The sequence below is a fragment of the Marmota monax genome, unplaced genomic scaffold (assembly GCF_021218885.2).
Source record: "Marmota monax isolate L192 unplaced genomic scaffold, Marmota_monax_Labrador192_F-V1.1 WCK01_AAM20220418_F8-fsc00099, whole genome shotgun sequence".
In the NCBI taxonomy this organism is placed as follows: Eukaryota; Metazoa; Chordata; class Mammalia; order Rodentia; family Sciuridae; genus Marmota; species Marmota monax.
Window position 1 is genome coordinate 2954155 of NW_026692126.1, and position 24900 is coordinate 2979054.

A 24900-nucleotide genomic window follows, 5' to 3' on the forward strand; every position below is an offset into this window, starting at 1 on the left:
TTTGAGATCAAAGGTGTGTCAAAAGCTACAGTGATCCTAGACAGATCCCACCTTGACAGGGGGCAGAGGTGGGAATAGCATGGGGGAAATAGACTTTTATGCCCTTTTCTCCGTCCTGAGTGGTAAGAAGAAGTACCAGCTGCCAAGGAGATTGGTTTTGAGGTGCATCAGAGCAAGGTGGGTGGTTCTCCTAGCACATTCATTCTTCTATCTCAGTCCAGGATGCTATCCCTGGACCAAGCCCCTATCCTGTCTCTCCAGTCCCATGCTGTCCTGGGCCTCCCATCCTCATCATCACCCTAAATAGAGGGAGAGTGCAATTCCTCCCCTAGGGAGCTCTGTCCCAGCAGCTGTGTTAGAGCGAGCTTGGGTCATCTGGGGAACAGCTTACAGCAACAGCCATAAGGGATTCTCTTTAGTCTAAGTAAAATGACTGTCTCAGCCAGAGGAATGTCCTCAGCAGGGGATGTTGTTCTCCAGATCTGGCTGTAGGTTTTCCATAAGCTTTCCTCCTTTGTGGCTTTCTGGGCAGAGGTGGGGGAAAGAGATTTGAGGCCTGGAAGGGGTAAGGCACAGGGAGTTTACTTGAAGGGAGAGGGATGTCCTGCAGGCAACTGAGCAGTCGCTAAACACTCCCTCACATCCTCCAGAGCCCTGTCCCTCTTCCAGTACCTGGCCACCTGTCTACCTTTCCATCCACCCTCCCCTGCCCACTTTCCCTCTTTCTCCCCCCCCCAACCATGGCTGGGGGACCACCACTGTGAAGCAAAGTCTCAGCTAGTTCTAATCCCAGCGGAGGGGCTCTCTGAGGAGTCTGGACTGAGGATCTCTAATCTTCAATTTTGGATTGGTTCCTTAGCTGCCAGAACCCAACAGAAACTGAGGTTCCTGCATTTGCCACTCTTTCCATCCTCATGAGATGAGTCTCCGGGTAGTGTCCACCTTCCTGCTTGACAGAAGCTAGTGGGGGCTTTTACAGGGAAGGGGCAGGGACCCAAAGGCTTTGCTACTTAAACAAATAGCATGCAAATTATCACCTGCTATTTTCAGCCCACAGGTCGAGGCATTTTGGGAAATTGGGCAGCAGCATTGAAGAGAAAGGCTGTCTGGGGGCTTTTGTGAAGACTGGAAAACAGACTTCCTGTCAACAGCCCTGCTCTTGTGCTTGAGGAGGCCCTGACCTTGCCCATCACGGGGGTGCGGCAGACAGGGGGTGATATGGTGGCCTTGACTACAGTGATGGGGAGCATGCAGAGTGACTTTGAGCTCTTCTGAGTCCCAGGCTGCATGACTGAAGCCTGCAGCAGAGGGAGTGGGGGACAGCTGAGCCACACATGGTGGAGGGGGAAGACACCTGCTGAAAGGGAGCTAGGAGTCAGGCACTTTTCCAGATAGAAAACCCAGCCAAGAGGGCAAGAAGAAAAGGGCCCATCTATCTCAGATAGGGCTCCTCTGTGCTATGCTGGTGCTTCTCTTCAAAGAGCCTTTGGGAGCCATGATCTCATTTTTCTCCCCTGCCAGCACCATCAGAATGACTCTTTACTAGGGAGAAACTGAGGCACAGAAAAGCCACGAAATGTCCAAAGCAAGGGCAGGACTTAGTGCCTGAGGTCCCTCAGCAAGTTCCTGTACAGGGGGTGATTCCTTCTCCCTGCCCCCACTACCCTACCTCAGAAGATCTCTGGAGTCACCTAAACCCAATCCCAAATTCCTCTCAGTCAAGATTCCATTTCCATTTTTGGTACTGGGGTACTGAAGACTGAACCCAGGGACACTTTACCACTGAGCTACATCCCCAGCTCTTTTTACTTTTATTTTGAGAGAGGGTCTCACTAAGTTGCTGAGGCTGGCCTCGAACATGCCATCTTTCCGCCTCAGTCACCCCACCCTCCCTCTCAACTCAGTTGCTGGAATTACAGGTGTGTACCACCATGCCTGGCAAAGGTTCGTGTTCAACAAACAAAACATCCAAAGATAATTTCTAGGGGGCTCTGGTTGTCTCCTTAACAATAACCTCAAAAGATTAATGTGGTTGGTTAGAGATGGGCAGAGAGAGAGAGAGAGAGAGAGAGAGAGAAACTTGCCAGGTACTTTGCTATGCTCTTAATCCCAGTGTCATTTGCTTGGGCATGTCTGGGGCCTGGCTACACACTTGATTTCCTGGTGAGCCTCTGAAATGAGACCCTTGAGAAGATGAGGGTCTCAGGATGGGCATCCACCACTTTGTCCCTTGAACTGCCCTCATTCTTCTCATTCCTATCAACTATGAAGCAATTTAACTCCTCAAATGAAAAGCTCCTGCCCCTCCACAAGTCCCAGCCAGTCAGAGAACATTTCTCTGGACCCATGGGTGGAAGCTTGACTCAGGGACCCTTGTGCACCCTGGACAGGCTAAGTTGGTAGCATCTGAGCAGAGGCAGGCATGTCGTGAAAAGAAAGAGAAAGAATTAAACCAGAATGGAAGGGCAAGGAAGGAGGAGACAGGATTTGGGAGAGGGACTGTGTTGAATTAACCCTTACCATGGTGAGATGAATGGGGAATTACCTGGCCACATCCTCTGACCCCAGCTTTCAAAAACCTACCCCACATCCCCAATGATCCCCTGAGTTCTTAGGGAATCATTTTTTGCGAATTTAATAGAAATGTCTAAAACAATGATCCCTACCCTCTAGGTAGCATTAGTTTTTAAAGTATGTGGATAATTTTATTCTATTCAACCCAGGGATCTAAAGTGAGGCAGGTATTATTATACTTGCTTCAGCACAGTAAAAGCCAGAAAAGTTCAAAGAGTAGCTTAAGGTAGCCAGTCAGTCTGGAAGCCGTGATGGTGACTCCCAAGTCAGGAGTCATGGTGACGGTGACCTTTTTAACATGGGGTCTCACTATATTGCCCAGTCTGGGCCCAAATGATCCTCCTGCCTTAGCCTCCTGAGCATATGGGACTACATGTGTGCTACTGCGCCCAGCTCCCAGTGGACTTCTTGACCTGATAGCATTTCTGGGTCTTCCAGAGCTTCTTGCCTGTGAGCTGATGAGCTTCCCTCCTTTCCTCTCCTGACCCAGCAAGGCTCTACCTCTCCTCACCAACCTCCAGGCCCTTTGAGGAGGGATACCAGGTAGCCTGGACCAGACCCAGTTCATTTAGTCGGAGAGTCTCGCACATCAGAATTGAAAAGGATCTTCTGGTTCAACTTTCTCTTTTCCACAGAAGAGGAAACGAAGCTCAGAACATGCAAGTGATGTGCTCAAGACCCCTCCGCGTTACTCAGGCCTCCTGATTCCTGAGCCAGGGATCTCTCTAACAGACAGTGGTACCACTTCTTGTGAACCCCGTCCCTGGAGCCAGTGGGAGGCTCAGACTGGAAGGTTTTGAAGGTTGGTCCTTGGGACAGTCTGAATCGGGGGCATTGAGCACCAGCAGATGCACCGTGGAGTGTTCCAAAGCCCAGCCCTCATCCCAGCTGAGATTTCTCTGGGGTGGCAAATGAACCAGCTGGAGGAAGGGGCCCTGCTCCCAGCTGTGTTACTGCTCAGCAAATATTTATATAACCTTTGAGGAGACCTGCCTTTCCCACCACCCCTGCAGCTGGGAGCGGCAGCAGAGAGGGGAGCCCCTACCAGATCTTATATAGTGACCTACCGTCTTAGGCTAGCTTACCATCCTGCCTCAGCCACGCCAACGCCATCAGTGTGCCTTTGAGAGCAGGGGACAGGACAATGGGATGGGAAGGGAAGGGAAGAGAAGTGAGAGAGGCTGCCATGCCAACAAGAGGGAGAGTCACTGAGCAGATACCAGCCTGTGTGCTCGCACATTTGCACATGCACACCTACTGCGTCTCCCTCTTGCCCTGTGATCTCTTCTCATAGCAGCCAGATTGACCATGTGAATACATGGTGGATTGCATCACCCTCTTCCTTGAAGTCCTTAATGGCTTCTCCTCTCACTGAGAAGCAAAGCCACTGTCTTCAGTATGGCGCACCTAGCCCTGCCTGTCCTCCTGACCTCATTTTTGACCACTCTTCCCTTTGTTTACTCTGTGTCTGCCACACTGACCTCCTTGTGGTTCCTTGAACATATGCCCATTCTTGCCTCAGGCTCTTTGCACAGACTCTGCCGTTTGCTGGATGGCTGTATCCCCAGTTATCTGCATCACTGACCAAACAAGCCTTCTCTGATCACCCTATCTCACGTCATCCCCTCCCCCATCACTCTCTGCCTTTTATTGAGCTTTACTTTAGATACACAGCACCACTTAAACTATGATATATTTTTATATATCCATGTGCTTGCTTAGTGCCATTTCTTATTTCATATATGAGTTTAATAAAAAAATACTCATTTTTTTTCCCTTGGTATATCCACAGCATCTGGTATACAGAAGGTACTCTATAACTACTTACTGAATGTATGAACGAATATCGTGAGGGGGCTTAGCATCATCTTTCCTTTTGAACAATAAGATGAAGTACAAAGACGCTATGTAATACTGAGGTCACGTAGGTGGTGAGAGGCGAACTGAAAATGCAGAAAGTTCCATATACTTTGCCTTCAAGAAGAGGAAACTACCACAGGGACATAGACATGGTATAGCTACTGCCTCCCAGACTTCAATGAGATCACTCAGCTGGAGACTCACACAGGGAGCTCCTTGCCCTTTTCTGAATTTCTGGCTCAATTCAGAAAACAGGGAACATCTGGGGCAAGTTCACCCCTGCATGTGTCTGGAACGAAAGGCTATCCCCCAGAGCCCCGCTTTAGAAACTCGTGGCTTGGAAAGGGGCAGTGACAACCAGATAAACTCTGTCCCTCATCTTATAATTATGCTCAGCAGAATGTCAGCAGTCCTGGGAACCCCTGCTGTGAGAAGTTCCACCACCAGAGCCTGTCCACATGGCCATGCATGAATACATAGATAGTGTCATTCCTGAACCGCCCCTTGTCATCAAAACCACGGGGGCCAGGACAGAAACCAGACATGGAAATAGAGGAAGACTGAGAGATTGAGAAAGGTGACCAGGGAGAGGAGGAGCCGAAGAAAGGGGCTAGAGGAGGGAGCAGTCAAGGGAAGAGGACAGGAACTAGATCAAAGATTTGTCCTTATCTCCCAGGCTGGAGATGCCCCACAAGAAAGAACACAAGCCAGGCCACTTCAAGTATCAATTGGCTAAGGGAGAAGAGGAGGTAGGCTGGTGAGAATCCATTTGTCCTGCTCTGAGTCAGGCCCCCAGGCTGGGTTCAGGGTCACTCACCCCTCTCTGGAAGTCCCTCCACCTTTCAGACACTCTCTGTGTCTCTCTGGCAGCATAACAGCAGGCATATCCTCAACTGATCTTGTGCACACACAGCCTCTTTGTATCCAGCCACCTCTCACACATGTGTTCAGATGGATTTTACAATGTCTGTCTCTCATTCCCACTCCTTGGCCCATATCACGAACGTGCTGGCTCTGTTTACCTATGGCTCATGCCCCCCATCTTCCTATCTTCCATGACCCTCTTCCCTATCCTCCCTATCTTCTCTCTCCATGACCAGCATATTCAGTGAGTGTTGACCCGTTTCAGGTAGCTACGTGCTTTAGGTCTTTGGGGGCCGGACTCCTTTCTATTTGCTTCTAATCCATATTTTGATGCATCTGCCTGTATTGTTCCTTTGTTGCCCCAATATACGGGAAGAACAATTCAGTGTGCAACTCTTTGGGTACCCCGGTAAGTCCCCTGCCTGGACTGCTGGCTTTTCTTTGACTGTAGTGAATGGTCTTTTGCTGCCTGGCCAGGGACATCTGATAGCCCAGAGGCCAGAGCTGGCCCCTCATGAACATCCTGGGACAGCTCAGCCTTTGAGCTGAAGTCAAACAAGGAGTAGTATTCACAGAGGTTTGGGTTGCTCTTTCTGCTATTGGCCCAGAGCTCCTGGCTGTGGCCACATTTGTGGCTTTCCAAAGCAAGGAAGATGGGAAGGTCAATTAGGGGCATTCCAGAAGGGGGTCTCTAACAATGATTCATTGGTCAGTCGACAGCATGGCCTAAGAACCCAGGCTGCTGGATTGAGTGAAGAGAGAAGACAGGATATTTGTCCTTGGGAAGCTCCTACTCAGTGGAAAGCATATAATCCCCGCCCCTGACATGCTCCCAGGCTTCAGGGACACAGGGGGGTACACATAGCAAGGAGTGGGTCTACTGGAAAGAGCACAGGACATGAGAGTCAGGTTCCAGGCCTGGGTTCCGCTCTGATGCTACCACTTTCAAGTTATGCAATTCTGCCACATCAGTTAAGCCGAATTCCAATTCCTTCACTTATAATTAGGGAAAAGAAGATCTAATTCATACTGTTAAGATTAAGTAACATAATGCCACACTAGTATTTTGTAAAACTTAATGTGCTATACAATTGTTGGAAAAATCATAAAAACACAAGTTATTGTACTAACGATGCACACAAGTTCCAGGACAACCCTGAGTTAGATAGCAACCATATTGCAGTGAATGAATTGGGGAAGCCTCTCTGAAGGGAGAGAATTTGGCAAAGATGAGTGGGCAACTGGGCTTCACCATCCAGGCAGAAAAACTCCATTGCACAGATGGCCTTCATGTTCTAGAAACCAACCAAAAGGCAGGGATTTAACATCTACTGAGCACCTACTATATGCCAAGTATACCATAGACATTATATACCATTACATCCTAAGAGCAAACCTACTTTCATATTACTAGTCTTCCTTTGAATAAACAGCTTTCCTGAAGCCACAGAGATGGGATCTGAATAGTCTGTCATAGTTCTAAACTTGTGCCTTTTTGATGACATCAAGTAGCATGGGATTTCCAGGCATCGCATGAGCCCAGATGGCTTACCACAGAACATAAGGGCATGGAGCAAAGGAGGAGGCTGACAGAAAGGAAAGACAAAAGGACAGGTAGACAAGCGGACAGGGCTAGTAGGAAAAAGTCAATGCCATTTCAACAGTTTCCTCAGCCCCAATCCATTCCGGTTGTCAACCAAATTGTATGTCATCATGCTCAGTGAAAATTTCAGCAGCTCAGTTGTAGGTTAGTAGGACACACAGAGGAGGGGGCCCCTGCTCTTCCACTGGCATCAGTTGCTATGGCAACTAGCATACATCCAGCAGTCCCTTTGGAACACCTGGCTTACTCTATCCTTCCCCCAACCTTGTTGGGTGTGAACAGACACTGGGACATGTATTAACTCTGCGCAGAATCAGAAGTACTGTCTGATACTTTGTTAAGAATTAAGGGGAGGAGCTAAAGATGTAGCTCAGCAGCAGAGCACCTGCCTAGCATGCGAAAGACCCTGGGTTCAATCCCTAGGACCACTCAAATCCCTAAGCTTCATGTGCCTGCAGCAGTAACCCTCAGATTCATGCTTCCTTCACCTCCCTGTCCTATTCCCCACCCCTCTTCAGTGCTTTCTGAGATCACCTCCCAAATAAGCCACTTGCACTCAAATCCTGCCTCATATTCCTCTAAAAGGGAGGACAGCAGGGCACGGTGGCACATGTCTATGATCCCATCCTCTCAGGAGGCTGAAGCAGGAGAATCACAGTTTAAAGCCAGTCTCAGCAACTTAGTGAGGCCCCAAGCAACTCAGCGAGACCCTGTCTCTAAATAAAATACAAAAAAGATCCAGGGATTTAGCTCAGTGGTTAAGCATCCCTGAGTTCAATACCCAGTACCAACAACAACAACAGGGGGTGGAGAGACATGTATTGTTGAGGACTCCAGTGCCACAGGGCTGAGAAATAGGACTTTTTTTTTTCTTTTGTAGTGCTGGGGATTGAACCCAAGGCCTTGTGCATGTGAGGCAAGCACTCTACCAACTGAGCTATATCTCCAACCCTGAGATATAGGATGTTTAAGGGGTGATTGGGGGGCTAGGTTGTGGCTCAGGGGTAGAGCACCTGCCTGGCATGTGCAAGACCCTGGGTTTAACCCTTAGCACTGCCAAGAAACAAAGGGTGATGATGAGGTCATGTGGGCTCTGCCCTTATGAATGGATTAATGCGGTTACTGTGGGAATAAGTTACTGTGGGAGTGGTTCTTGAGAAAAGGATGAATTAGGCCTCCTTTGCCCTCCTGTGCATACTCTCTTGTCTTTCCACTTTCCACCATGAGATGATGCAACAAGAAGACCTCATCAGGGGCTGGGGATGTGGCTCACTCAGTAGTACGCTCGCCTGGCATGCGTGCGGCCCAGGTTCGATCCTCAGCACTACATACAAACAAAGATGTTATGTCCGCCCAAAACTAAAAAATAAATATTAAAAAATCCTCTCTCTCTCTCTAAAAAAAAAAAGAAGACCCTCATCAGATGTGGCCCTGCAATCTTGGACTTCCCAGCTGACAGAACTATAAGAAATAAATCTCCATTCTTCATAAATTATCTAGTCTGTGTACTATGTTACAGCAGGGAAAAAATGGATTAAGTCACCAGCCCGAGATACTTTTCACATAAGAAATATATGTCAGAGTAAGGCACACACAGCCCAACTAGCTAGGTCATGATGGGAAAGAGGTCATGGCCCTTGTGTGATCCTGTGCACAATTAACTTAGCTGACTGCATAACTGCATGCTATACTCACAGCCCAGATCCCAAGCCACAGATGGGCACACATAAAAACACTGCATGAGCCGGACGCGGTGACGCACTCCTGAAATCCCAGTAGCCTGGGATGCTGAGGCAGGAGGATCATGGGTTCAAAGCCAGCCTCAGCAATTTAGTGAGGCCCTAAGCAACTCAGTGAGACCCTGTCTTTAAATAAAATACAAAAAAGGGCTGAGGATGTAGCTCAGTGGTTGAGTGCCCCTGAGTTCAATACCTAGTACAAAACAAAACAAAACAACAACAACAAAAAAAAACCCACTGCACGAACAGGTTAAAAACAGGTCAGAATATCCACTTTGCTTGGCAAATGTGTAAGTTTGTCATCCTCCAAGTGAAGAGCAGAATACTATTTTCAAGCATGAACAAGAACACTCACTTTTTCAAATACTATATTATCATTTAAAATGTGCATTTAGAATGTGTCACCTTGCTAATGTCTGTCATCCAATGGCTAACAACAGCTAACATTTATTGAGCACCCATGACATCTAAAGTAGATTTAGTAACTGCTGTAACCCTCACATGGATCTTAACAGAGTATGTGCCATACTCTGCACATTTTCCAGCAGAGGACACTGAAACAGAGAGGAAACAGAGAGGCAAAGAACTCATTCTCTCTGGGGAGAGGAAGAGCCAGGATTGAAACCCAGGCAGTCTAGCTCTGAGCCTTTACTGTAACTACACTACTGCTCTGCCAATCTGGTACGCCTGTGCGAATAAGCCTGCTCTCAAAAGTCTGTTGAAGTAACTGCACACTTGCAGGACTAAATATCAAGACAGTGTGACAAAGCAAAACAAGATTGTTCTTTGGGACAGAAGTCAAGGCCCAAATTCAGTATAGTCATCTGCCAATTTTAAGAAACCTTATTTTGACACTTTAACAATTCCCTAAGACAGAGGCCATCAGGTAAATGAACAGAACATCAGGTTGAGATGGAATAATAATTTTCAAACCAACAGCCTTTTATACTTTTCAGGGCACACTTCCCTATTCTCTTCCACTTGATCCTCACAAGGCAAAAATAATCATCTTTTTATAAAGACCCAAAGTGATTAGGTAACTTGCTAGTGCCACACAGCAAGCAAGAGGTATGCTTAGGACTGAACTCCAGATCCTGATATTAGACCCGTGCTCCTTTCACTGCACCACAAAGACGTATCAGTCAGAGCTATTGGGTATGAATCTGTGAATCAGCGCTGTAATTTTAAACATTATCCTCAAACAAGGCAACAATCGTTGTGTCCTTTCCTTTACTGTGGGTCCAGTAAGCATCTTTCCTTCCTTTTCGATCTGAAGTTCTTTAAGGGCAGAATCCAAATTTCTTTTCTGGACTTGAGCCTTGGGTCCTCGCCAGGACATCCCCCTATCACTCCCTGCCTCTGTTCTTGTGTTTCAGGGGCAAAAAACAGACCTGGTCCATCTGCCTACCAGGCGGGATGCTGAAGAACTGGCAGCAAAGAGAGAAGTCAAAGGCAGAAGAAGAAACAACTCTTTCCTGTCCATTCACACGCAGAAGGGTTCTCTTCATACAAACTGTGCAAACCCAGTGTTCATGCAAGACAATTCTCATCCCTGAAAGTGGCTGCTCGGGGCATCCTGGGGTCTGGGAGTCAGATATGGCCAAGCAGAAGAGCAGTGAGTGGGCTCTTTTTCCCAAGAGGAGCTGCAGAGGCAGAGGCTTCACTACCAGGCTGAAGTGTCTCTTTAAGGCTTGAGCTTACTGCCTCTGGGAGTCCAAGAGCCAGCCTGGGAGAAGGCAGAGTCCTACAGTTTATTTTATTTGACATTTTTCAACGTCAAGACACTTGAGAGCCAAGGAGGAAACGAATCCCATCTGTCCCTGAGCCCCCAAGCACAGTTCAAGAGGACAGGCTGGGGGAGCAGGGGGGGGGGGCAAGGAGGAGACAGAAGCCTGGAACGCCCAGCCACACAGGAGGGCAGGGAACCACCTGAGAGCCACAGGCCTGGCAGACAGTCTCCACGCAAGCCCGCTGTGCCCGGGACACACACACAGAGCCCCCCCAAGATGGGGCCTGCTGACATTGGCTGAGGTTCCGTGGTCCTTGGCATGGGTCACTGGACAGCCATCCTGCGGGGGCTGCAGGGGGCACACCTCTGTCCAGTGTGAACAGCACTCTCTGGAGTTGTGGGACTTGGCGGGATGGCTGCTCACTTGGCCTGCAAGCTCCCACCCGTCACTGCCTCAGAGCCCCATCCCAGCCCATCCAGACCACCTCCACCACAGACAGAAAGGGAGCTGCTGAGAGGCAGACCCACTCACGGCTGGGGGAGACGGGGGGGGGTGCCCTCCAAGCTCCTGGCCACCTGGGAAGCCTGTGGCCCCATCCCCAACATCTGCACCACCTCTGCAGACTCCTGGCCTTGACTCCCTCCCGCCAACCCTGGATGCCAGGGATGGGGAGGACAGATGGCTAGGAGACTTATCTTCTTACTTAGATTAAATTCCAGACCTTCCTATTTTTAGAAAAACAAATTCCTTTTCTTTTTTTTCAAGTGGTAAAAATGGCCCGAGCTGTCATCTAGGACAGTCAGCAGCCAACTCGAAGTTGTCTGCAGTGTCATGATTTGAGAATTACCCTGGCAGGACTACTTCTAGTGTCAAGCAGGGGATCAGTCTAGGTGCCAGCATTTAAGAGGACAGTTGACAACTTGAGAGCTTCCAGAGGAGGGTGACCAGGACAATGAGGGGTCTGGAAAACTGGGTCATTTTACAAAGTACTGAAATAAGCCGGGGACTTTTTTTTTTTTTTAAAATGGGGAGGGAGGGTGTCTAAAAAATATCTGAGCAATTGTTAAGTATGTGTTGACATATTTGGATGAGGAGTTACACTTATTCTATTTCCCCCAGTGATGGTGTTTGATTTCATAGGCAAAAGTGGAGCAGATTTCAGCTGAATATTTAAAAACTTTCTTAGAACTTAATTCCACGTGAAATGGAATAAGCTCCCTGTCACTGTGCCCATGCAAGCCAAAGTCGAAAGACTGGCTGTCAGGGACACTACAGGGATGTTTGTACTAGATAGAAGGCAGACTGGTCCAAAACCACTGAGAAGCTTTAGAAAAATATGGCTTCCTGGGGGAGCAGAAATTCCACACTGGTGGGTCCGAGATTAGGCTTGGAATCTGTATTATTATTATTATTTTTTAAGTTCCATCAGCTACAAAGTTCAGAAGAAAACGGAAGAAAGCTGCATGACATTGGATTTGGCAATGACTTCCTGGATATGACATGCAAAGAACTGGCAATGAAAGGAAAAAGAAGAAGAAAAAAAACAGAAACAAAACAGAAAAACCGCACTTCACCAAAATGAAAAACTTTAGCCAGATGCACACATCTGTAGTCCCAGCTACTTGGGAGGCTGAAGCAGGAGGATCACTTGAGCCCAAGACACAACCTGGCAGATTGTTTTCAAAAAACAAAACCCCAGACAAAAACAAACAAACAAACAAACAAAAAAAAAAAACAGAAAGCCTTTTTTTGTGAATGAAAGGATACTATCAACAGGATGAAAGGCAACCCACAGTATGGAAGAAAGTGTTTGCAAATTACATATCTCATGACGGATTAATATCCAGAATATATAAAGAACTCCCACACCTCGACAACACAAACCAAATAATCCAATTAAAAAATGGGCAAAGGATTCAAACAGATATTTCTCCAAAGAAGATATACAAATGGCTAACAACCATGAAGATGCTAATATTATTGGTCAGCAGGGAAATGCAAATCCAGACCATTCCTATTAGGATGGTTATTTTCAAAAAGACAAAAAGTAACGAACACTGGTGAGGATGTGGTGGGAATGAAAATTAGTACAGTCATTATGGAAAACAATATGGAGTTTCCTCAGAAAAAGAACTACCATATGATCCGACCATTCCACTACTTGATGTCTGCATTTGTATTTTTATTGCAGCACAATTAATAATAGCCAAGATATGGAATCAACCTAGGTATCCACTGATGGATGAATGGGCAAAGAAAATGTGGAATATATACATGTACACATATGTGTGTGTGTGTGTTTGTTTGTGTGTGTGTGACTATATACACAAATAAGGTAACATTATTTAGCCATAAAAAATGAGATTTTGCTATTTGCAGTGACATGAATGAAACATTATATTCTAACTTATATGTAGAAGCTAAAATGTTGATCTCATAGAAGAAGAGAACAGAATAGTGGTTATCAGAGGCTAAGGAGGAGGGAGGGAGGGATGGAGAGAGAATGCAATTGGAAAGAGAAATAACTTCTTTTTTTTCTGAGGTGTTGGAGATTGAACCCATGCTAGACAGGGACTCTAGCACTGTGTCATGTTCTGTGCTACAACAGGATAGGAGGAATAACTTCTAATATTCTATAGTTACCAATAACTAATTGTAATTTTCAAAATAGGTATTAAATAGAATTTTGAACGTTCCCAACATAAAGAAATGATAGAAGTCTTAGGTGATGGATATACCAATTACTTGATCTGATCACTACACATTGTATACGTGCACTGAAATATCACACCACACTCCATAAATATGTAAAATTGCTATATGTCAATTAAAAATTATGTGTGTGTGTGTACATTTGCAGTGCTGGGGATTGAACCAAGGGCCTCAGGCATGCCAGGCAAGTGTTCTACCATAGAGCCACATCCCCAGCCAGAAATAAAATTATAGTTTTTAAAAAAGCACAACGAAATACTTTAGTGCTATATTTTGAATCCTAAATGCTCCCCAAATGCCCATGGGCTGCAGGATTGTTCCTGGTGGAGCCTTTAAGAGGTGGGGGCAGTGGGAGGCCTTAGGTCTTTGGGGTGTGCCTTCAAGGGGGTTGTGGGATCTTGGTATCTTCTGCCTCCCTTTTGTCGTACAGCCAGCGATGAATAGTTTCCCCATGCACTCCCACCATGATGTACCACCCTTGCCAAAATAGGCCCCTAAACTCTAAAACTGTAAGACCAATAAACCTTTCCTCTTTTAAAGCCAATTATCTCAGGCATTTTGTTACATTAAGGGGAAAGCTGACTAACACAGTTAGGATGGCCATTATTTTATTTTTTAAAAAAGCAGAAATTAGTAAGCAGCAAGGATGTAAAAAAAAATAAAACTGGAGGAAATGTAAAATGATGTAGTCTCTGTGGAAAACAGTCTTTATGGTTCCTCAAAAAATTAAACAGAATTACTAGACAATCCACAATGCCACCCCAAAGAATTGAAAGCAGGGACTTGAATAGATATTTGTACATCAATGTTCCTAGCAGTATTATTTCCAGTAGTCAAAAGGTAATACAATCCATGAATGCATGAGTCGGTAAATGAAATGTGGTATACACCTGTAACAGAATATTATTCAATCTTCAAAAAGAAAATTCTGACACATTCTACCTCATGGGTGAATTAGATGACATTATGCTAGTTAAAATAAGCCAGTCATAAAAAAAGACAAATATGGTCTGATTCCACTTATAGGAGTTACCTAGAGTAGTCAAATTCAAAGAAACAAAAAGTGGAACAGAGGTGGCCAGGGGCTGGAGGTGGTGGAGAAGGGAAGGCATTGTTTAATGAGTGTGGAGTTTCAGTCTGGGTAGATAAAAAAGCTCTGGAGATGGGTGGCCTTGATGGTGGCATCACAGTGTGAATGTACTCGGTGCCACTTCAAAATGATAAACATTGCGTACACTTCACTTTTTTTTTTTTTTTTTGGCAGTGTTAGGGATTGAACCCAGGGCCTTGTGCATGTGAGGCAAGCACCACATTTTTAAATATTAAACTTTTGAAAATGTGTGATTCTCGGGGCAGCTGGCGTTGCCCTCTTCATTCTAGTTTGTGGACTTGTCTGGAGAATTTGCCTTCTTCCTCTTGTGAGTGGCAAGCAAGCTGGGAAGAGGCGTGGTGTCTGGATGGAGTAGGAGCTGATCAGAAGCTGACAGTGGCATAGGAAGAACCCTCAGGGCACCCTCCCCCACTGAAAAAGGGTCAGAGTCACGGTCATCCTTCCCGGCTCAGCGGGATCGCTTGGCGCCCACTGTGTCACCCAGTGGAGAAGGAGGGAGCCCAGCAATCAGCCGCACTTGTCTGGTGGCCCAGCCCTGGGAGCGCCTGGGAATGGCAGCTGGCAGGCGGCCCTGGCCTACAGCAGAGGACCAGGAGTGTCACCATGTGGGGGAGTGTCACCACGTGGGTGAGAAGGGAAGTGCTGAAGGCGGCCCCTCCAGGGACCAGCCCAACCCATTTTCTGAATGGGAAAAACAGTTTTCTTAGGAAGAGGACATTCTCTAACTGACAAAATCTGGATAAAGACCAGAGTGGGGAGAGGAGGACCCTGAGAAGTCTGAGCGAGGGCAGCTCAGGTTTGCAGAGTTTAAGATTTGCTGGAATCCAGGATGCTCGGTGTCTCATCAAAAACAAAAATCAACCAAACAACAAAAAAAGCAAGCAAAAACAACAGGTAACCATGAAAACACAGGATCCAGGAGGGACTGTTTCCACTCTAATTACTGACTAATATAAATTGATTCCCTTCCACTGTGATTTCCCAAGTACCGTTAAGGGTGGTCATGTTTACAGCTTTGGCAGGGAATTGAATGACAAACCTTAAAACTGGGATTACGAGTTCTTGCTAACTGAAGACGGACCATAAAAAAAAAATAGATGGGAAATTATCGGGGGCACTAGCACTGCAGTTTACAGTGTGGACCACTTTGTGTGTATGGTTGTGCTAACAATTTATCCTGTGCTCCTCGTGCAAACTCCAGGCATCCCTGGGCTTCCGACAGGTGGGTGTGCATGGAGGGCAAGTTCTTATTCATGCCAGCCTCAAGGACTCTTTATTATTATTATTATTATTATTATTATTATTATTATTATTATTTACTGATTTAGAGGTATCACACACACGGTCCAGAGGAGGCAAATAAAGAAAGGGAACTAAGCTGGGCACAGTGGCACACACCTGTAATTCCAGTAACTCAGGACTTCGAGTTCAAGGTCAGCCTGGCCACTTAGTGAGACCCTGTCTCAAAAGAAAAAATAAAAAAGGGCTGGCCACTTAGCTCTGTGATAGAACATCACTGGGTGCAATCCCTGGTACTGCTCCCCCCACTCCAAAAAAAAAAAAAAGGAGGAGGAGGAAAGAAAGAAAAGAAAGGGTGCTAGCATATGGATAGTGTCTTTCCTTTCCTGCTCTCCCTGTGGCATCCCATACCCCACACCCTGCTCTCCATGGCCCCAGATTGGTGAACTGCTACTGAATCTGACTTTGCTGCTGACTCTCAGTGGAGCTCTGGTGAGACTACACATTACCTGAGGACAAGGACTGTGTCTCCCTATCTGTCTGGGCTCTAATAACAACAATAATAACAGTAGCTAACACTGAGAGAGTGATTACAAGGAGTCAAGAATTATTCTGAGCGCTTAACATGTGTGAATTCTCTCAATCCTCATCATGGGCCTATGACCTTGGGGCTAGTGGTACTCTTGTGGTCTGCACTTAGCAAATGAAAGCCTGGGGAAGTGACTAATGTGTCCAAGCTCATCAGCTAGTTGAGTGCCAGCAGTCCTGCCACCTCCCTCAGACCAGGGTCTGTCCGTATCTTGTGGTGCTCTCTCCTCACACATGGGGAGTTGTCTGCCATGACACAGGGGAAGGTGGGTGGGGGGTGGGACTCTCAGAGAGCTCTCACCTCCATCAGTCTGGGGACTCCCCCGAGGACAGGAATTCCCATTACCTTCATCTTTCTGGGAGCCCCGTAGGACTGAGGCCACAGTCCTTCCCACACATGGAGAGATTTCTGAGCCCCTAGCCCCACAACATTGCGCTTCCCTCTGCCCTGCCCAGCTGGAAACACTCAGAGGAAGGGGACCTGACGCTTCTTCGGGGCAGAGGCTGTGTACAGCAGCTCCTCCAAGGCACCTCGCTCTCCTTCCTGCCAGCACAGGATGCTGAGCACAGCCCAGCTCATGGCCATATGCTGGCGGATCTGAGCGTGAGGTCTGGCTGGCCCCTGGGATTTAACAGGCAGTAAACAACCCCATTCATGCGTCAGTTGTTTTGCTCCAGAGCAGCCTCATCAGCTGGACAGGCCCTGACCAGACCCCGCCAAGTTTATTCCCAGGGGTGGGAATGCAGCAAGAACAGCGGATTGCCTGGAGCTTGGCTCTCAGTCTTTTCTGAGGGGCTACTTTCCATTCCCTTCAAGTAGGAGATTTTTACTGGTAGTAAGATATTAAGTCCCTGAAAGGTAAAGGGAGAGGGATACTGGTGTGGCTTTTTTGGGGTCCCAGCAAACCAAGGAGGAATGGAAATGACAGTCAGCTGAGAGATGCCCCAGGGAAACTTGCAGGATCTCAACAGCTTCCTGGTCTCCAGGGCTTGGAAGGTTGGCCAGGACAGCAGAGGCCCCCCAGCACTTCATTCTTCCTGTCCTCTCCCCTCAGTTCCCAGACTGCTACCTCTGCCCTGCTTGTTTCCAAAGGCCCAACCCTGCTGATTTAGACAGAAAAAAGATAAGAAGAAGAGGGTCCATGTGGGGCAAAGCTCAGGAAAGAAGCTACCCATTCCTAGCCTGGGGTGGGGTCTAGGAAGCTATGGGTACAAGATCTGCAGAGGCAGAAACCCAAGGAGACCAGAGGTCGCAGGGTAAGGAAGGGGACTGGAGATTGCAAACTCCCGGCAAAGGAAGAAGCATTACTGTTACCACTTTCTGATTGACTCCTGCTGTCTCCACAAGCTCATTTTCAGACTGTTTTGCAAATAGGCAAGCAGATTAGCATGTCCTGGATCTACAAAGTTTGCAGAAGAACTGGTACTAAGAGTTTTCCCTACCCGCTGGTATTAGGGACCCAACCCAGGGGTTCTCTACCATGAACTACATCCCCAACTCTTTTTATTTGTTTATTTTGAGATAGGATCTCACTAAGTTGCCCAGCTGGCCTTAAGATCTTCCTGCCTCAACCTCCAAGTTGCTGGAATTACAGGCATGTGCAGGGGCCCCACGCTTCCAGGACTGATCCAGATTTGCAAGCAGAGGACTCAGGGAAGTAGGTGGGGCCTTCCACAGAATGGCAGGCATAGGGCCAATAAGGAAGAGGCATCTTTACTGACCAATCAGGCCCTCATATGCCGGCCCCAGGCACCACCCTCAGGTCTAGAATAAATGCATCAAATCACTGCGGTGAAGGCGGTCGCAACCTGTACACAGAAGCCCTACGTAGACCCCTTTGGTCAACAGCACCACAAATCGTCCACTCCACTTTGAAGACATCCCCTTCCACTGCCTCTCACTCCAGCTGGCGAAGGGGCTCCTGTGCTTACCCAGTAGTGATGTCGTCGTCCTCTGTCATGGTCTTGCCCATGAGGTCACTGTCGCTCATGTAGCCGGACTTGAGATCCACCTCATCCGAGTCCAGGGACTCGACCAGCTCCAGGCGGGAGATGTGGCTGAGCTTGCTGGGACTGCGCATGGGCATGGTGTGGGAGTAGTGGGCCCGCTCCCCGTGCATGTACCAGGCAGGCGTCCCCTCCGACCGGCAGCTCCCGCCCACCGAAGGTGCATCACCAGCCTGCAGCCGTGGGCTGGACTGGCCATAGCGCCAAGACAGAGGGGAGGAGCGGTTGGAGAGGCTGGACACGCTGCGCGGGTTGGCATCATCGCTGTCGTAGCAGGTCATCTCCAGGGAGCTGGGCAGAGAGCAAAAGGGCACTCCTTTAGTGAGTGCGGAGCTGTGCCCTGTCTCCTCGCTGCATCCCAGTGATGCCTTCTCTCACATGCGAGATTCTTGCTTTTCCTTGAGGTCCCTGGGTCACCCTGGTCACAAGGTATCTCAGGTGGTCAAGGGAAAATGAGTTTAAGCAGCTGGTGAAGCACTCCAGCGAATTCCTAAGAGCCTGTGCTTGTAATGTGGATTTGGGCATTTATTGGCAAGTGAGCCCAAGGAAAGTAACTTTGCAAACCCTCTATTTCCTCATCTGTGCAGTGGGGATAACAGCCTAAGAGCTGGTGGAGTTGGGAGGACCACAGATGACCAGATCTGACAGTGCTTGGTACATAGAAGGTGCTCCCTCAGTGAGAAGAGGCCAAATGAGACCTTCCAGGGGAAGTAGGAGGGACAAGTCACCTGAGCTCAGAGTCTTGACTATTCATTTTATACAGGTTATAGCCATCCCCTCTTTTCTATCAATGAGCCAAGGGCTAGCTTGGTCCCCAGACAGCAGATCTTTTAGGAAAGCCTGGCGTGTGAAGAGCCTAGGAAAAGCTTTAGACATGCAGCAGGTCCCCAGGAAGACTGGGCCCAGCCGCAGGCCTAGGGCTGCAGAGGAAGAAACAGAGCCTCCCTGGGGAACAGAAACAGCGTCCACTGGTTAGGAGAGGAAAGGGGAAGTGGGCCAGGGGTGAAGCAGGATGCCCAGGGTCCCAAGCCTCAGGCCCTGCAAGGCCAGGTCAAGGAAGTGATGCCCAGGTAGTACCAGAGGCCTGAGGCTGGAGAGGTCAAGGGGCTTGAGGAGCGGGGAATGTCTCCTCAGGGGCCAGGGAATCTGCAGAGAGGAAATACAATTGGGATCTGGCTGCAGAGGTGGCCTGGACTTGGGTTCAGACTGAGACCAATCATTCCCGGCCTCACAGTGGTGCCAGCTCAAGGCAACCTTAGGTAGGGTCTCTCTCCCTTGGCTTAGCTAATGTCAGACAGGATTGGGAAACTGAAATGGGGTTTGAGGCAACCTATGGGGGTACATAAAGCAAAGAATCTGCTTGGTGAATGCATCCATTTCTTCACCGATCTCATGGTTGGGATTGGAGGAGGACACTGATTTTCTATTCTTGTTTTTAAAAGTTCCTTGAAAAACCTGAAAATCCCCTAAAATCATTTTTATTGGACCTGAAAATAGCAGGATTTTATTTTTTTCCTCAATAGAACTGGAGGGAGCCAATGGCCCTTCAAAACAGCACAATGGGGGGGGGGGCAAGCACTTTGGTACATGCCTGTAATCCCAGTGGTTCTGGAAGCTGAGGCAGGAGGATCACAAGTTCAAAGCCAGCCTCAGCAATAGCAAGGCACTAAGCAACTCAGTGAGACCCTATCTCTAAATAAAAAAATTAAAAAAAAAAAAAAAACACAGCACAATGAATGGGGTCCTGTGGGTAGGACAATTAGTGACTGCCATGTCTGACCCTCTTGAATGTTCCTGGCCCGTCCACATCTGGATTCTCCCCACCAGATCCCCAGCAGCCCTTAGGCTCACTGTGTTCTGCAGTCCTATGTCACACACTGTGATGTTTTAGTTTCTGGTTACTGTGGACCTGGACACCTCATCTCCTTGGAGAGAATGGAAGCTCCCTGAAGCCAGAGACTGTGGCCGTGATGTGACCGTCTCCCTTGCTTACTGCTGTATTTCAGCACTTGGCATGAGCCTAGGGTGTAGTTGGTGACCAGCTGTGGGTCAACGAGGAGCAGCCCCACAACAAGTCTGCTGAATAAGAAGTGGGATGTTCTCATCACAAGACTCAGCCCAGGGCCTTGCAAAGTAAATGCTTAATAAACACAAGCTGACCATGACCACTGGGGGGAGGGAAGGAGGACGAGGATGGTGGTGACCATGCTGACGGATGGGAAGTTCTCCAGGGCAGTGGGCTTGGGTAGTTAGCTTAGACTGTGGTAAGAGGTTTGTGCAGAGGTGAGGCGTTGCATGGACATCCGGGTTCCTCAGTTCTGTTCCTGGCCTGCCTTTTGTTTAGCTCTCTGCACAGTAAGTCTCTCTTCCTGTCTTTCATGGTTCTGTTGTAACCCCCAAACACACCTCTAGACCTCAGCCAGCAGGGGGCACTCTAGCCCAGACCCTCAGTTCCTGACTTCCAGCCCAACAACTAGCCCAGACTTGCCTCTCTGCAGGGAACAGAGTTTCATTTCCTCTCCAGCCATGGCCCCTGACCTACACTCTCTCCAATAGAAACACAGGAAGCAGCAAGGGTATAAAGGTTTCTGGAAGAGTCCAAAGTTACCTTGGGAGTGCCTGGCTGAAAGCAACTTTGCTGGCAGCACCCTCTGGACAGAGAGCCCCTCAGGGATGAGGCTGCATTTGCTCTGAAGGCCAGTGCCCAGTGCCACATGGGCCCACAGCTGCTCCCAGCCTGTGCCACCCAGCAGGTGCCTTCCCTCCCAGCCTCAGTTGGTCCTTCTCTAGTCAGGAAATATGCATAAGTCCTGTGTACCCCAGGGCAAAGGGACTGGCTGATTGATGGAAAGCACTTTTAAAACTAAAGGAGCCATAAAAAGTCAGGGAATTGGTGTCGGCTAACCAAGTGTGGAACCGGAATAGTATAAACCAATGGCTAAGAGAGGAAGTGGCTCTGGGTCCATGGTAAACAGAAAATCCAGCCTCAGGCTGGTGGTTCCCTTTCCTATAAAGGGAGACAGGAGCCAGAGGCCCCACACACACTCTGCCAAACCAGTCAGCTTTGCACAAAGGCTTCAGCCCCCCTCAGCTATACCCAAGCAGAAGCTGGGGCTAGAGGCAGGGGCACAGGGAGACTGGCGTGGCTGCCTCTGCCCGGCCTCTGTGGGTGGGTCATTTGGGGTGTGACCCTTTCAGCAACTAAGCACTTTCTAGCTTCTTTGGCATGAGGTTGGCGGGTGACTTGGTGCTGAGAGATGTTCCAGCAACTTCCCAGGATAGGGGAAGGAACATGTCCACGATTTTACCCATTGAGTTTCTAAACTCATGAGCCCACTTTAGTTTCTAGCTCTGGGATAGAGGGAGGGTGATGGGAGACAGAGATAAGGGGGCCTGAGTCCCAGTGCCCCTGGAGACTCTCATCCACATTTTTCCTAGGTCTCCACGAGAATCACCTCCCTTTCAGGAGTCAGAGTCTTGCTGGCCTGAGCAGAAGCGTAACCCCAGAAAATGGATGCTTTGATTGGTTTTATCATTTAAAGTATTTTAGATGTCTGAGAGGAAAGGTCTAGAACTTTCCAGTGGGGAACTGGAGTGGGGATGGGGAAGGTAGTGGAAAGAAGACGGAAGAACTAGGCCAGTGGGTGGCAGCTCCAGAGGATGAAGTTCAGTTCCACGACAGTCACAGCAAACCCACCATGGACTAAATGCTTACAAAGTTCTCTGTCGCTGAGGGGACGTAAGTGTGCATTTGGATACTTGGGCTGGCCACACACTGGGCTAAGGAAAGCTCTTTACCCGGTGACCCTATGTCTCAACTTTGCTGTCAGTTTTCCGATCCCAGGAGATGGGGAGGAACCCTCTTCCAGGCCAACTGGGGAGGCTTCCGACCCTCACACAGCCTCCGAGTCCACCCCCCAGGACTTCCCAACCTTGGCTGCCTACTCTCCCTCCCTCACCCCCAGAGCTTAGCCCAGCCCTCTGCCCTCCTTGGAGCTGACAACATGAGCTCATCTGGGCAGCCCAGAGGAGCCCAGAGGAAAATGTGAATCACTTGGAGGCCACAGCCAGGACTCTGCTCCAGGGAGAGGTGCAGTGGGAGGGGTGCATGCCCCACACAGCTGGAGGGACTGAGGTCTCCTTGAGGGCTGGACCACGGGTGCACCCATGGGGCATGAATGACATTGTGTGGGTCCTGCGGAGCACTCAGGCCTCCCTCAGGGGGATGGAAGAGACGAGAGGGCACCTAACGGAGGAGTCTCAAATGTTGGGAGGGTGAGGAGCCCCAGATGTTGGGAGGGCATGGATTCTGGAATTGTAGAACGGTGGGACCTGGGGAACATGAGGGATATTTAGTAAATAAAGCCCCCTTTGACAGATGAGGAAATTGAGGTCTAAGGAGGGAGAGTGAGCACCAGGCCACACTCTGAGCTCCCCATTCCCTACCTAGCCATTTTGAAACTACTTCGTCTAAGCAAAATCTAGGCTCAAACTCAAGCAGAGATAAGACGAAGCTGAGCTGCTTCTGCCAAGATGCTGGATACCCTGTTCCCGGCAGGGCTAGCTCTGAGGGGCTCTGAAAACTGTGCTCACAGCAGGTCACACAGCAGGCCGTGTGGCTGGCCTGTGATACCTAATGGAGATATGGAGACCCCCGGAGCCCTGACCACCAGATCCGGGAGCAGATGAGGATGACCGAGAGCATGATCCTCTAAAGTTTGAGCTTACCTGTGAGTCACCTGGGAGCCTCGCAGGCTGGACATGGTCTCTTCCAGGTTCTGTCGAAGATCCAGGACATTTTGCACTGTCCTCTTTCTCTGGGACTCTGGGTCTGGCAGAGAGAGCAGAAAGAGCTGGGTGAATGGAAAGGGCTTTCTCCTGAGTGCAGGGGCACAGGAAAGGGGAGACTGACCGTTTACCCAAGAGGTGGCTCCCTGGTCATGTTAGTCACCTGCTTTTTGTCTTCCTTAAAGATGGCCAGCAAAGCAGGTCCTCTGAAAGGCCCTGGACACGTGCCCTTGGACCCTCTGAAGCCCTGACCTTGGCAGGAGCTGCAGATGTGGCCTCTGTTGGTGTACTGCCCTCAGATCCCTCAGGTGGTCGGATCTCTCTCTGGCTCTGTTTGGGGGAGGCCCTGCTTCTCACGGCAGAAGTCATGGGCAAGGTTTCCCATGGTTGAGGTCAGCAAGAACATCTGCCTGAAAAGGCCTCTCCAGCAATTCGCAGGTAAGTGTTAAACAACAGGCTCCTGGAGGAGGTGCCTCCGTGACTGTCATATTTGCCAACTGCTCTGGTGTAACTACTCCTACCAGATTTCAATCTACCAACGTGTCACTCATCACACAGTTAGGAAGAGATGCTAACAGTTAGCTGCATACTGGAGCTCCAGGCCTTGACTGGGAACATTTGAGGTCCTCTGTGGGGTTCAAGGAAGATGGTTCCCACAGAGCGTCCTAAAGGCAAGGTGGCTGGAGGGGAGACGCAAGAGAGGAGCAGTCATTTTCTGGAGCAGAACTAAGTTCCAGGCAATGCAGAGCCCACAGAGGTGGTGGAATCCTGAGTGAGGAGGAGGCATGTGCGGGGCCTCCGAATCCTAAAGGATCAGGGGCATTCGGTTCCACCTTGGTTTCCAGGCAGGATGACCCTAGACTGCACAGATGAGATTCTACAACAGCAATCAGAAATTTATCTCCTCTCCTTTCCAGGGTGAATATCAACTCCAAATGCCTGAGGAGTACCTGAGCACTAAGGAACTCAAAGAACCTTCTCCATTCCATTGACCTATCCAACAAATCTGTATCAAACATATGCTTGGTGTCAGGCCCCATGCTAGGCCCCGAGGCCACTAACCAAGAGGACCTGCCCCTGCCCCTGCCCCTGCCCCATGGTTTATCTGTTACTTTGGGGTCTAGAGTCACTGAATGGAATCCACCCACCACGCCAATACCTCCTTGGGGTCGGGGCGCAAACTGACATTCACATTTATGATCGCCCAAGGCTACTGGAGGAAGATCTGACTGCAGCAGGAGAATCAGACTGAGACAGATGAAGGTGAAACAACGGAGAAAACAGGGGAATTCTGTCTCTCTGGAGACTTCCCTTCCCCTCCATCCATATTGCCTCCTGAGCCCTCTGCAAGAGCCATCTTGCCCCTCTGTCCCTCCCCGACCCACGGACTCAGTTGGAGAGCCAGCTCCTTTTGGTGGTCACAGGACACGTTTCTGAATCCCTTGAGCGGTATTTTTCTTCAAGACTGAGCTCAGCTCACTGGCAACTGGCTGCCATGATTGTTGGCCAAGGGAAGCCGCGTGGGGTGGGCAGAGTACATGCTGTGCCACCCTCTCCATGAGCCTTTGAGGTACCTTCTCTAGGACAAGCTCCACACCCTGGCCCAGCCATCTCTCATTTCCCAGTTTGGGGGATCTGCTCTGCCCCCTACCCCATATTCTCATGGCCAATGCCAAGTATCCAGCCCTCCATGCTGGTGGCAAGGAACAGGGATAAATGGCAGGCCTCTGTGCCAGCAGTCTGCACTCTGTCCAGTATTGGTGTCACCTCTTTGGCTGCCAATGCCTATTTATCCTGGCGAGCGTCACCTTGTGAGCTGCTCTGTGGTTTCAACTGATGGCTTGGCATGGAACACAGACAGGGTCAGAAAGTGTATACATATATATTTTAAGGTTTAATTCTAAAAATGCCTATGTGGGGATCAAGAAGCTGCTGCCAAGACACGGGTTTCTGGGTCAGGATGATGCCTTCTATGGGCTTGGCAGAGATGAGGGACAGGCGCACATATGTCCAAGGGGCGTGTCTTTCCAAAGGGGAAGGTGACCAAGTTTACTCAGAGACTTGTGTGTGTGCCCAATCACTGGC

At 49.0% G+C, this 24900-nt stretch overlaps 1 protein-coding gene across 8 annotated transcripts in view; it reads right to left on the reverse strand.

The window, feature by feature from the left end:
• Positions 1-24900, reverse strand: part of Nav1 (neuron navigator 1) — a 261886-nt gene that overhangs the window by 84679 nt on the left and 152307 nt on the right. For all 8 annotated transcript variants that reach the window (XM_058585950.1, XM_058585951.1, XM_046464192.2 and 5 more), the window contains 2 exons: positions 22756-22858; positions 17953-18318 (listed from right to left, as the gene is read on the reverse strand). In XM_058585950.1, the coding sequence (XP_058441933.1) occupies positions 17953-18318; positions 22756-22858 (469 nt within the window). The remainder of the gene's footprint in view (positions 1-17952; positions 18319-22755; positions 22859-24900) is intronic.